The sequence below is a fragment of the Suncus etruscus genome, chromosome 10, assembly GCF_024139225.1.
Source record: "Suncus etruscus isolate mSunEtr1 chromosome 10, mSunEtr1.pri.cur, whole genome shotgun sequence".
In the NCBI taxonomy this organism is placed as follows: Eukaryota; Metazoa; Chordata; class Mammalia; order Eulipotyphla; family Soricidae; genus Suncus; species Suncus etruscus.
In genome coordinates this window covers 87,794,033-87,807,917 of record NC_064857.1, presented here as the reverse complement: position 1 = coordinate 87,807,917, position 13,885 = coordinate 87,794,033, and the positions used below count along the sequence as shown (strand labels likewise).

The 13,885-nt window shown below is 41.5% G+C and overlaps 1 protein-coding gene across 1 annotated transcript in view; it reads right to left on the bottom strand.

The window, feature by feature from the left end:
• TUBGCP4 (tubulin gamma complex associated protein 4) overlaps positions 1-13,885 on the bottom strand; it is a 57,952-nt gene that overhangs the window by 29,429 nt on the left and 14,638 nt on the right. Inside the window, exons 6-7 of the mRNA XM_049782477.1 lie at positions 4,693-4,772; positions 572-773 (exon numbers count right to left, since the gene is read on the bottom strand). Coding sequence (XP_049638434.1) covers positions 572-773; positions 4,693-4,772 — 282 coding nt within the window. The remainder of the gene's footprint in view (positions 1-571; positions 774-4,692; positions 4,773-13,885) is intronic.

Genomic DNA, 13,885 nt, shown 5'->3' with positions numbered 1-13,885 from the left:
AGGTCACTATATTTTGGGGGCCATACCTGGCAGTGTTCAGGGTTACTTCTGGCTCTGTGCTCAGGAGTCACTTCTGGAAGGCTCAGGGACCATATGGGCATTTCCACAAGAATTAGTATATTTAAAATTAGACCCAAGCCAGAGAGATAGTATGCAGTTACGGCACTTGCTTTGCATCTGGCCAACCCAAATTCAACCCCTGGCATTGTATATGATCCCTAAGACCACCAAGAGTGATCACTGAGCATAGAGTCAGCAGTAAGCCCTGGTGTGACCCCCAAACAAAAACTAAATAAATACATAATAATAACCATAAGGTAGTTACAAGACTACCTTAGGAGACTAAATTTATCATTAACTCCTCAAAAGCATATATTGGAAAAAGGTAAACACTTTCTATTGTAGTCACATTAAATCAATATTAAATTTACACCATTAAGTGAAGATAAAGCCAAATGTTTACATCTAAGCATCAATAATGAAAGGTCCAGGCTATCACAAACTAGAGAAGTGGGTAATTAAAAGACCTTCTCTCGGCAGGAGTATGTTATGCTTCTTGCTGTGCTCTCACCAAGTCCTGGAGTTCTCTCAACTGTTTTCCTGTAAGTCCCCCAATACCCAGATCCTCTTCATCCTCTTCTGGCTGGGCATTGACATTCCCAGAAGATGGACCCTGCTTGATAAAGAATTCTTCATGCTGGTCCAAGAGGAGTCCATGTAGCATCCAAGCTGAGAGCTGTTTATACATGACTCCATGACACACAGCCAGGATTCTGAGTTGTAAGAAAAGCAAGAGCCTTAGCAGTCCACTTAGAAAAACCTCATAACCCCACAATTTCTATAAAATAAAGAGGAAGGAAGATTGATAAGCCATATGGGGAATAACCAATTAAACTAAAAACCACTGTGCCATTTTATTTAAATATTTGTGGACAAACTTAAGGGATTAAACTTCTAAATGTGTGGGGTATTTTTTGTTGGTTTTTGGGCTACACATGGCAGTGGCAGCATTTGGGTTACTCCTGGCTCTGTGCTCAGTAATCGATCCTGGCAGGATTGGTGGACCATATGGGATGCTGGGGAATGAACCAAGCTCAGCCATATGCAAGGCAAACAGCCTACCGACTATGCTATGACTCTAGTCCCTGTTTTGCTTTTAAGTTCTGGGCCACATCCTGTGGTGGTCAGAGGTTACTCTCAGCTCTGTGTTTGGGATCTCATACAATGCTAGGATACAAACTAAGGGTTTCTGCATGCAAAGCATGCACTTTAACTAATTGAACCATTTCTCTGTTCCCTCAATTTGCGGCCTTTTTATTTTTCAGTTTATTTGTTTGTTTATGTGTTTATTTATTTATTGGTTTTGGGGCCACACCTGGCGATGCTCAGGGATAATTCCTGGCTCTGTGTTCAGGAAATACTTCTGGCAAGCTCAGGGGACCATATGGGATGCCAGGAATTGAACCGGTTTGTCCTAGGTTGGCCACATGCAAGGCAAATGCTCTACTGCTGTGCTATCTCTCTGGCCCCAATTTGCAGCCTATCTTGAGTTTTAAATTTTCATAAAATAGTCTGATAGTTTTATAAAAACATTTTCTTTGCAAATTTTGTAAAAAAGACTAAAATTAGGGGCCAAATCAGTGGCACAGAGCGTAAGGCATCTGCTGTGCTTGTGCTAACCTAGGATGGACTGCGGTTCAATCCATGGGGTTCCCATATGGTCCCCCAAGCCAGGAGCGATTTCTGAGCGCATAGTCAGGAGTAACCCCTGAGCATCATCAGGTGTGGCCGAAAAACAAAAACAAACAAAACATTAAAATTGATTCCTGTAAAAGTTCAACAGACATAAGTGTCTCTTTTTGGTTATCACAGTATTAAATTGTTTGTTTTGGGGGGGGGTCACACTTGGCAGCACTCAGGGGTTACTTCTGGCTCTGCACTCAGAAATTGCTCCTGGTAGGCTCAGGGGACCATATAGGATGCCAGGATTCAAAACACCATCCGTCCTGGGTTGGCCATGTGCAAGGCCTACCGCTGTGCTATCTCTTCAGCCCTAAATTGGTTTTATTTCTGTTGCAATTAAAGGAGACTATAGACCATGTGATAATAGGAATCAAATTTGGGCATGCAGGTATGTGCTCTAACTCTTTGAACTATCTCTCTGTTTCTGGTTTTACTATTTTGGTTGGGGGAAGTTAAGCCACACCAGGTAATACTCAAGAGTTTACTCCTGGCTCTGCACTCAGGGATCAGTCCTGGTAGAGCCTGGGGGACCATATGTGGTGCCAAAGAAACATATCCTAAGTCTACACTGGCCCTGGCTTCCATTTCTGGATAATTTTGTTATGATAAAATTTCTAAGTGTGACATTTGCTATCTCACTGTTCTTAGACAGTCACTGTTTATTATATCTTATTTTATCATTTAAAAATGGGTCATGGTGGGGCCGGAGCGGTGGCGCAAGTGGTAGGGCATTTGTCTTGCGTGTGCTAACCTAGGATGGACCATGGTTCTATCCCCCTGTGTCCCATATGATCCCCCCAAGCCAGGAGTGATTTCTGAACACATAGCCAGGAGTAACCCTTGAATGTCACTGGGTTGGCCCACAAAAAAACAAAAAAAACACAAACCTGGAGCCAGAGCAGTAGCGTGTAGTAGTAAGGTATCTGCCTTGCTGGCGTTAGCCTTCGACATCCCACGGTTCGATCCCCCAGCATCCCATATGGTCCCCCAAGCCAGGAGCGATTTCTGAGCACATAGCCAGGAGTAACCCCTGAGCGTCACAGGATGTAGCCCCCCCCAAAAAACAAAACAAAACAAAAAGGGTCATGGGCTGGAGATAGTATAGTGGGTAGAGCAAATGCACATAACTGAGCTGTGTCTGACCTCTGGCACCCCCATAATGTCCCCTAAACCCTACTAGGAAGGATCCCTAAGTGCAGAGCCAGGAGTAAATCCTGAGCACCACTAATATGGCCCCTAATACAAAGGAAAACAGGAAAAAGGAAAAATTGGGCTGGAAGATAGCCAGGGTGTACAGCATTTGCCTTGCTCATGGCCAACCTGGGTTTGATTCCCAGCATCCCATATGGTCCCTTGAGGCTGCCAGGAGGGAGTTCTGAGTGCAGAGCTAGGAGTAACCCCTGAATGCTGCCAGGAGCGAACAAAAAAAAATTTTTTTTAAATTAAAGAAACTCTGGGGTCAGAGAGATTAGCAGAGCGATAGGGCATTTGCCTTGCAAGCAGCCAATCCAGGATGGATGGTGGTTTGAATCTGGCATCCCATATGGTCCATGACCTGCCAGGATCGATTTCTGAGCACAGAGCCAGGAGTAATTCCTGAGTGCCGCTGGGTGTGATCCAAAAAAAAAAAAAAAAAGAGAGAGAGAAACTCTGGGGGGCCGGAGCAGTGGTGCAAGATGTAGGGTGTTTGCCTCACATGTGCTAATGTAGGATGGAGTTCGGTTCAATCCCTGGCATCCCATATGGCTGCCAAGCCATGAGAAATTTCTGAGCTCATAGCCAGGAGTAAACCCAAGTGTCACCGGGTGTGGCCCAAAAAGCAAAAAAAAAGAAAGAAAGAAACTCTGAGGCTAGAAAGATAGTACAGTGGTAGGGCATTTGTCTTACACACAGCCGATCCAGGATAGACAGTGGTTGAAATCCCAGCATCGCATATAGTTCCCGTGCCTGCCAGGAGCGATTTCTGAGTGCAAAGCCAGGAGTTAATCCCTGAGTGCCGCCGGGTGTAATTCAACCCCCCTCCCCAAAATGAAAGAAACTCCCCTGCCTTACCGTGTTGGGGTCTGGGTGCCAGACAGCAGTCATGGGAGGAAGAGTGGGGAGTTATAAAAAGAAAAAAAAGGAGCCGGAGAGATAGCTTGGAGGTATAGGGCATTTGCCTTGCAATCATAAGGTCAGTGGTTCAAATCCCAGCATCTCATATGGTCCCGAGCCTGCCAGGAGCGATTTCTGAGAATAGAGCCGGGAGTAACCCCTGAGGGCTGCCGTGTGTGACTCAAAAACCAAAATAAAAGAAAAAAAAGAAAAAGAAAAAAATTAAAGAAAAATTACCAAGCACATATAATGTGCTCCCTGGGTAATGAAATCCAAAAGTTAAAAAGCACTGTCTCAAATCATTTAGCCACCATTAGGAATGACTGCTGGGGGGCTAAAACAATTATAAAGTGGGTAGTGTTCTTGTTTTGAACACCAACGACCCAGGTTAGATTCCTGGCATCCCACATGGTCCCTGAGCCCACCAGGAATGATTCCTGAGTGCAGAGCCAGGAGTAACTCCTGAGCACTGACATGTGGGGCCTTCCCAAAAGGCAAAACAAAAACAAAAACAAAAACGGGGTGGGGTGGGATGGGGTGGGGAGAGAGGCCGAAGCAATAGCGCAGAGGGTAGGGCATTTGCCTTGCATGTGGCTAACCTAGATTCGATTCCTGGTATCCCATATGGTCCCTGGAGCCTGCCAGGAGTGATTTCTGAGTGCAGAGCCAGAATTAAACCCTGAGCACAACTGAATGTGGTTCAAAAACAAAATAATTAATTAATTAAAATTATTGTTCTCCTCATGTATATTTTTTATTCTGGTTGTAATTTCCTCTAGATAGAAACTGAGAATAAAACATGTAAATCAAGTCATTTTGAATACCCACCCGTACTCCAATTAAACCATAACTTACTTTTCTAATGCACTGCGAACAGGAGGCAAACCTCCACAGCTGTATTTGTATACTGTTTCCAAGATTTGACAACCATGAATCTGTGGAAATATAGCCATGTCAAAATGGATTCTCCAACACTCATTCAAGGTATATGCTTTACCAGAGTCATATTTCCAGTTCTGGATTCCATTTTAGTAGTTAATGCAGCACAAACTCACTTTGCATGCAAAGCAATCACCCTACCCATTGAACCATAGCTCCAGTTCCACAAACTAACTTTCTGTTCGTTTTTGGTTTTGGGGTTTTACCCATCAGTATTTAGGTGTCACAATTGGCAGTGTTTGGGGGACTGTATCAGGTGCCAGGATATGAACAAGAGGCATGGCCATAGCTTCATGCTACACTGGACTTAACCTTTGTGTTATCCCTCAGCCTGACAAATTCACATTCTATCTTCAGCCAAGAAGGTATCTTATAGCAGAGAATGGGAATAAACATTCTCTTAAGATTGATGTGTAGAGGGGCTGGTGAGGTGGCACTAGAGGTAAGGTGTCTGTCTTGCAAGCGCTAGCCAAGGAAGGACCGAGGTTCGATCCCCCGGCGTCCCATATGGTCCCCCCAAGCCAGGGGCAATTTCTGAGTGCTTAGCCAGGAGTAACCCCTGAGCATCACACAAATGTGCCCCCCCCCAAAAAAAAAGATTGATGTGTAGGACCAGGGATATAACTCAGCAAGTATATAGCAAGTGCCCTGCATGTGTGAGACCCTGGAATTTGACCTCAGCATTGGAAAAAAGACAAACAGCTCCAATTCCAATTCCAATCCCAACATGTGAGTTTTCCCCACTACCATCAATTAGTTCTCTAACATAGCAGTATATTCTAAAATTTAACTCAGGTCTGGCAATGTCTACCCAAAATTAATGATCTAAGAAAGAAGGAAAATACTCCATTTTATTCCTGTGGATCTGAAGATGCAGCTGAGCTATCAACATAGCCTGTTGAGCATCTCTCTTGTAGCATATGAAAAAGTTTCCATAAGATGATTCTTGGAATTGTATTTAAAAGTGTTTCCTTAGGATTGTTCTGTGACTTTTGCCCCACCTAACCCTTCCAGGTGGGGCGCTGTGGAGTTGGCAATAAATAGCTTGAGGGACAGGAGTGAGGGCCTGCTGTGAAAAAGCTGCTGGCTGCAGGAGGATTCTCTGGCTCTCCTTGCCCGATCTTTTAAACCCTATCGTTCTTGTCTGTGTGGATTATTATTAGCTGCGGATAAATATTACCAAGGTCTTCCCCCGAAAGGGGACAAGGGGATGGGAAGTAATTTCTCATTCTGGGGACTGTTCTTGGATTCACAAATACCCAGCCAAGATAACGGCGAAGATATCTTGCAGATGGCGCCCGAACGGGAACAGGTGGACCTGGACCCTCAATAACTGTAAGTGAAACGCTTTATTGGAAATTGCCTCTGGAGATCCTTGGATGGCTTCTATGGTCAGCCGTGTTGATTGTGCCACCTTGTTACAAATTCTTTGGTTTGGCATTTGTCAAGTGGATATTTCCATACTATTTAAAACAAATAGGCTGGATGATAGGTAAATTCATTGCTTTTGGATGGTTGTGGTCTATAGTTCAAATGACAATTGATACTCAAATATTTGCCTCGCCTGTGTTGGCTCCATTAACCATAGTTTGTGGAATCTCTGTGGTTGCTAATATTGTTATGGCGTGCATAGGTATTGGCTGGTATTTCGGAAGGAAAAAGTGTGGGAAAAGTGAGGCTAAGACCAGCCTGGAAAATAAGGAGATCTATCCAATGAAAATCCAGGCCAAAGTGCAGGCTGATGAATCTAGCACCACCATCAAAAATATAGGCATTTTTCCCAACAAAAAATCTACTCGGAAACATAATTTAGAAACTCAGGACCCAAATCAAAATATTAACACTGATGACCAACCCCCGGTGCTAAGTCCACAAGTGAGTCCGGATTCTGTACACAGAATGGAATCACAAAATAGTGCTGGCTCAGATGACGAATCACAGGCTAGTGCTCCACATGTCAGGGCTCAGAGCCCAGTGCAAAGTACTTCTGCTAATCCGGCCTCAGTTCCGTTACAAACAGTATATAGAACCATTTACGAACCCCTTGAAATAGAAGACATGGAACGGTTTAAGAAAACATGTAAGGAATTTGGGCCAACCTCTCCATACTGTGTGGAAACGCTAAGACTTTGGTGTCGAAAATCACTTTGGACACTGCATGAATTTCAAAAACTAGCTGAAATATGCTTGCCATCTAAACAGCGAACGGAATGGGAGATGTTCTATGCGGAGGGTGTGAAATCCAAATTATATAGCCCGGATGGAACAAAAAAACAAGTGGCAGGGGTCACTCTATCGTATGAATTATTAATGGCAGAAAATCAATATGCAGATATTCAGGCACAAGCTGCTTTACCTAAGGAAATCTTAAACATAATTAAAGATATTGCAGTATCCGCATGGGAAAAACTTGATATGAACAGCACAGGTGCAGGAACCTTTTTAAGAATTACCCAAGGTCCCCATGAGCCATATATCGACTTTGTAGCTAAACTCAAAGATGCTTTGAAAATACAAGTCAAAGATAAGCAGGTTAGAAAATATTTAGAAAAAAGTTTGGCTTATCATAATGCGAATTCAGCCTGCAAATTGATATTGGCCCCTTTGCAGGACAAGGCTGACTTAAATGAATTTTTATATGCCTGCAGAAATGTTTATGATTCTTCAGCAAACCTGGATCCAGTGCAAACTTTTGCAGTTAGTAAGGGAACAAAGTCTTTCTACCCCCGGGGAAAAAGCGCCGCCCCAAAGCCTGGTCTCTGCCCAAAATGCAAGAGAGGTCGCCACTGGGCAAAAGATTGCAGATCTGGAAATCTCCCTAATAATAACACAGGGAATGGTTTTAACACCACACCCAGGAGGCAATTCTTCTGTTACCATTGTGGAAAACAGGGCCATATCAGAAGAAATTGTCATCTTTTGTTAAATCAAGCTCCTCAGGGACACACATTTCCAATGCAGGGAAACGCCTACCGGGCCAGTCCCCAGGCCCGAGCAAATCAGGGGCAAAGCCCACAAACCATACTTCTTCCGAGCCCAGCCCAAGATTGCTCACAATTAGCGAATTAATTCATGCGACTGTGGGGAGCGCTAGGCTCGACATAACTTGCCCAGAGGACATTACAATTTACCCAGGAGCATGCCCCTTCATGCTAAAAACTGGCATTGTAGGCCCGCCACCCCCAGATACAATGGGGTTGATTCTGGGCAGAAGTTCCCTCAATGTAAAGGGTATATCAGTAACCACAGGTGTCATTGACTCAGATTCAAAGGGAGAAATTGTTGTAGTAATTACGGTACCGGATACTTGGACATTCAAAAAGGGGGAGGCAATTGCCCAGATAGTAATAGTGCCTATGTCAAATTTGGGACTTCATATAAGACACGAATTGGAGGTTTTGGAAGCACAGATCCAGGGGCCGCCCATAACCCAATTATCGCTTTGGTTACTAAATTTAAAGAGGAAAATCCGATGATTAAACTTCACTTTCAGGGGCGACCCTTTAATGGAATGATAGACACCGGGGCGCAAATCACAGTAATTTCTGATAAGGAATGGCCAGAAAATTGGCCTCTACAAGAAATTCCATACTCGCTAGAAGGAGTAGGAGGTTTAAGTTCCTGTCTGTTAAGTAAAAGGACTATGGTAGTTCACGGCCCAGAAAATCAAAAGGCCATAATTAGACCTCATGTGGGCCCATTCTCACCTTCTCTGTGGGGTCGCGACCTACATAAGCAGTGGAAAGCTGAATTCCACATCCCATTAGCTCCAGAAGAGTCTGGAACTTCTCCTGAAATGAAAACTCAGAATTTTTGGTAGGGGCCACTGACAGAAAGAACCCAGCACCGATAAAAATAAAATGGAAATCTGATGAACCAATTTGGATAGGTCAGTGGCCCCTTAAAATTGATAGATTAAAGGTGCTAACAGAATTAGTGGAAGAACAGCTAGAATTAGGGCATATTGAGCCTTCATTTTCTCAATGGAATTCGCCTATATTTACCATACAAAAGAAGTCCGGAAAATGGAGACTGTTGATGGATCTGAGAGCAGTAAACATATCTATGGTACCCATGGGAAAATTGCAAACAGGTTTACCATCACCTGTAGTTATCCCAAAGGAATGGCCACTAGTCATAATTGACTTGAAAGACTGTTTTTACCATATTCCTATTCACCCGGATGATAAACACCGGTTTGCATTCTCAGTTCCTTCTATAAACAATACCCATCCCTGCCGGAGGTTCCAATGGACTGTCCTCCCCCAGGGCATGCTGAATTCCCCAACAATGTGTCAATTTTTTATAGATAAGATTTTGAGCCCTGCTCGAGAAAGATTTCCTCAAACCATGATCTTTCATTATACTGATGATATTCTTATCACAATGAACAATGAAACAGATCTACAGGACGTATATTCTTTTGTTATTGACTGTTTGCAAACAGCAGGACTGAAAATAGCTTTAGAAAAGATACAGACTATGCCACCATATCAATACTTGGGTTTTATTTTGGACCTAACGTCTATACGTCCACAAAAAATCTCCATCAAAAAAGAAAACCTCAAAACACTTAATGATTTTCAGAGACTTTTAGGTGACGTGAATTGGCTCCGGCCTGCGCTAGGAATCCCAAATGCAGAACTGTCTAATTTGTTTAAAACGTTGGAGGGTGATTCTGCCCTAGACAGCCCGAGAAATTTAACTATAGAGGCAAAAAATGAATTGGACTTCTTCTTGAACAGGTTGCAACAATCATTTCTCTCAAGATTCATCCCGGGAGAGAAGGTTTCTTTATTAATTTTCCCTACAAAAGAAACCCCTACGGGGGCATTGATGCAACAGGCAGGTCCCCTGGAATGGGTATATTTACATAACAAACAGCCTCGGTCTGTGATATCTTATTTGGATTTAATTTCAGAACTCATTATCAAAGCAAGACTCAGATCTATATCTTTACTAGGATTTGACCCTGATATATTAGTATTGCCAATACCAAAAAAGGAAATTGAGTCTATATTGCCTCTTAATGAATCTTTACAAAGGGCCCTTTCAGATTTCACAGGAGAAATTTCCTCTCATTATCCACCAGGAAAGACATGGGACTTTTTGAAAAAGACTCAGTTTGTTATTTCTTCTATCGTTCGAGACTCTCCTATCCCCAATGCGAAGGTTTTTTACACAGATGGGTCCAGCGGGGGTAGGGGTGGGATAACTGGAGAAAACATGAATATAACTATAGATACCAAGTATAAGTCAGCACAGAAAGTTGAATTAGCAACGTTAATTTACCTATTAGAAAATGTATCTGACGCCATGAATGTTGTCTCTGATTCTTTGTATGTGGTAAATTTATGTCCTGTGATAGCCACGGCCTCTCTCAATGCTCATAGCCCAATTATACAGAATTTACTACAAACATTACAACAGCTTATTCAAAAACGAACTGAACCCATCTTCATCACGCATATTAGAGCCCACTCAGGTCTTCCAGGGCCAATGGCTCAAGGAAATAAAACTGCAGATTTGTTGGCAATGCCTATATTCAAGTCACCTACAGAAGAACATACAGCTTTACACACAAATGCTCGCCGCTTACATGTAAATTACCAGATTCCCTGGAGGCAAGCTAGAGAAATTATAGAAAGGTGCGACATATGTGCCCCATTAGCAAAAAAGACTCACATAGCAGGAGCAAACCCAAGAGGCTTACAGTCGAATGAACTGTGGCAAATGGATGTAACTCAAACAGATTTATTTCCAAAGAAACCTTATCTTCATGTGGTGGTGGACACTTATTCTCGATTTATTTGGGCAATCCCTATGCCTTCCCAAAAGTCTAAGGCAGTTTGCAGTTTTCTTTTACAATGCTTTTCAGTTATGGGTGTTCCGTATTCCATTAAAACTGATAATGGACCCGCCTATATCAGCAAAACTTTTGAATTCTTTTGTAAAGAATGGCAGATAAAACATCTGAAAGGAATCCCCTATAATTGCCAAGGACAGGCCATTGTGGAAAGAGCGCACAGGACGCTAAAAACTCAATTACAAAAGAATAGAAAAAGAGGTTTAGCACCTACTGAGCTGTTATCTTTGACTCTTCTTACACTAAATTACCTAAATTTACCCCAAGGGGAAAGTTACACTGCTGGGGAAAGACATTTTAAAGAAGATATTCAGAGACAAGAAACATCACATATACCTGTTTGGATCAAAGAGGATGAAAAATGGATCGCTGGATATCTTCTTCTGAGAGGAAGGGGATATGCATATGTTTGTACAAATGACAACCCCTCTAAGAAATTTTGGGTTCCTTTACGCCTCATCAGAAATCGAATTAGTACAAACCACCAGGATCAGGTTGCTGGGACTACAAGCCTGCCCCCACGTCAAATACAAAATGCTCAAAACACTGACAATTGTAACACTGCTGTGGCCTCTGAGAAAGTAAACAAGGGATTAACGTTTACACCCAATACCTTGAATAAGGCAGACAAGAGTAAGAAACCCTTACATTCCAGAATGCAAATAGAGAAACAGAGACCTGCATTTACAGGATTACGAAATTTAGGGAACTCATGCTATATGAACTCAATATTACAATGCCTGTATACTATTTCAGACTTAACTCAGTATTTTTATCAAGATCATTATAAAAAAGACATTAACAAAGAAAATCCAAGTGGACATAAAGGTAAATTAGCAGAACAATTCGGTCATCTCATAAAAATCATGGGAGATGGATGTCATAGGAATGTCAATCCTAAACACTTCAAAGCAACAATTGGTTTACTTAATGACCAATTTGCCGGACACAACCAACAGGATCCTCACGAATTATTGATGTTCCTTATAGAGGGACTACATCAGGATTTGCTTACTGAAAATTCAATAGCAGATAAAACTATACACCTGATAGACAATGAAAAACATGAACAATCTAGGCCTAAACACCAAAAGGCTCACAAATCTCTTATATATGACCTCTTTCAAGGACAGTTCAAATCTATACTACAGTGTCTCACATGTCACCAAAAGTCTGAAGTATATGAGACATTTGTTCAGTTGTCCCTGGCAATCAAGCCTACAGATAAATGTACGTTACAAGAATGCCTCGTTGAATTCTTTAAAGAAGATTTGAAAGGTAACAATAGAATTCATTGTAACAGCTGCAACACTAAAAGGGACTTTTTGAAGAGGACATACTTGTGGAAATTACCTCCAGTATTAATTATTCATTTGAAACGTTTTGCTTTTGATGGCAAACAAATTAAAAAACTACTCACTTACGTGGATTTTCCTTTAGAAGACCTCAACTTAGCAGAATTCACTCAGGAAAAAACTTACAAAACTGAAAAATACATCTTATCATCAGTGTCTAACCATTTTGGTAAACTTCATTTTGGACACTGTACATCATACTGTAATATTGACTCAAGACAACACTGGATCAATTTTGATGACAAGAAAATCAAGAAAATTCCTACTGCATCGGTAAAATCCACAGCAGCATACATCCTGTTTTATACTTCTCAGAGATCTACTATAAATGCTTAATAATTTATTTTGTTAGTTGTCATTAATGCTTTATGATTCATTTCACAGGTACTCTCGCTGAATAGGATTTATTATGATGAATCCCCATTGTAGTTGCTTGTATGATGTATTTATGTCTTAACACCACTATTGATCCAGGCTCACTCGAGAGAAAGCTTCCTCATCGTACTAAGGTATTATATAGCAATATATTGAGATATACTCATCTAACAACTTTCACTCTTTCACTCTAACGTCATTGTTTTATTTGCCTCAATTTAGGCTTCTAGATGGAGGTGAATTCATAATTTTGACATAACAGTACCTTTTAGGTGGACTCTCTTTACAGTGCTCATCATCTATGGTTACGATAGAATTACTTGTCTCTACTTGTATTATTGGTTTCCTTGGTCGTATTGTGCATGAAATTCTCTTGCAGATTTACTCGACTATGCCTTAAAAATACATCTTTTGTTGTTGCTGTGAACTTGAAGATTTTCATCTAAACTGTTTGCCGGCTATTGTATTTTAAAGCGCTTTTTGTTGATTCAGCTGAATTTTTTTGTTTTTGTTTTTGTTTTTTTTTGTTTTCGCTCTATTTGGGATCCTCCCAGCTAACATTTTTTGGTAAGTATGAGTGAGTGATGGCCATGTTTGTGTGAAATATGTTTATGTATGTCTTGTGTGTTTGTATGTCTTACATGTTTTGTATATAGTTCTTTTTTCCTGACTTTATCTTCCCCAATTTATTCTTACTTATCCTTCCCTCTTTTTTCCGAGTCCCTAACAGTCTATTTTCAGGAATCCCTCCACATTTGCAAATCATCGTGTGCAAATCATCACCCACTATGACAAGCCTCCTGATCTCTGACTGAAAAAGACATCGTAAACTGTTGCAGTGCTGCATCCTGCTTCTTATTACAACTGCTTTCCCTGACTCATCAAGTTTCTTTGGTGGGACTTTTGGGAGTTCTGGACTCCCTATCTTTTCATAGTAGTTTTTGAACTTGGGAGAAATTTCAGCTCTTGTAGTTTTATAATTGTAATCCTGTAAAGTTATATTTGAGTCTACACTTTTGTTGATTACTGTAATTAATGATTTTACATCTTAGTTGTGAATTCTCAAAATTGATATGGTATTTCATTAAGGTTTTACTTTTGTTGCTTTGGATTAGGGGTTAGATACTGTCATAAATAAGTTGCTAGAGTGTAATCCTGGCTGGTATTTTGGCCTTTTGCATGGGTGCATCATTGGAAAAAATAGCAGGTGCAAAAGGAGGTTTTATCCATTTTGGATAGACCCTCAATTTTTTCATTTACACGGGGAAGTTCTCTGCCTTAAGCATTTTGTTTTGGTTTTGACCTTAAGCTCCCACCTAATAATCGGCCGTACATGGTTCTTCATTTTCGGACCTCTTATGAACTGCTGACTGGACTAGAACTCATCTTGGATTGAATTCAAGTACACATGGATCTTATTTACTTTGGCGCCCATTGTGCGGGTGTGTGTGTGTGCCTCTTCCTTCGAAATAGGGGCCTAATTCACTGCCTCCAAAGATGGGCTTTCTTCTGC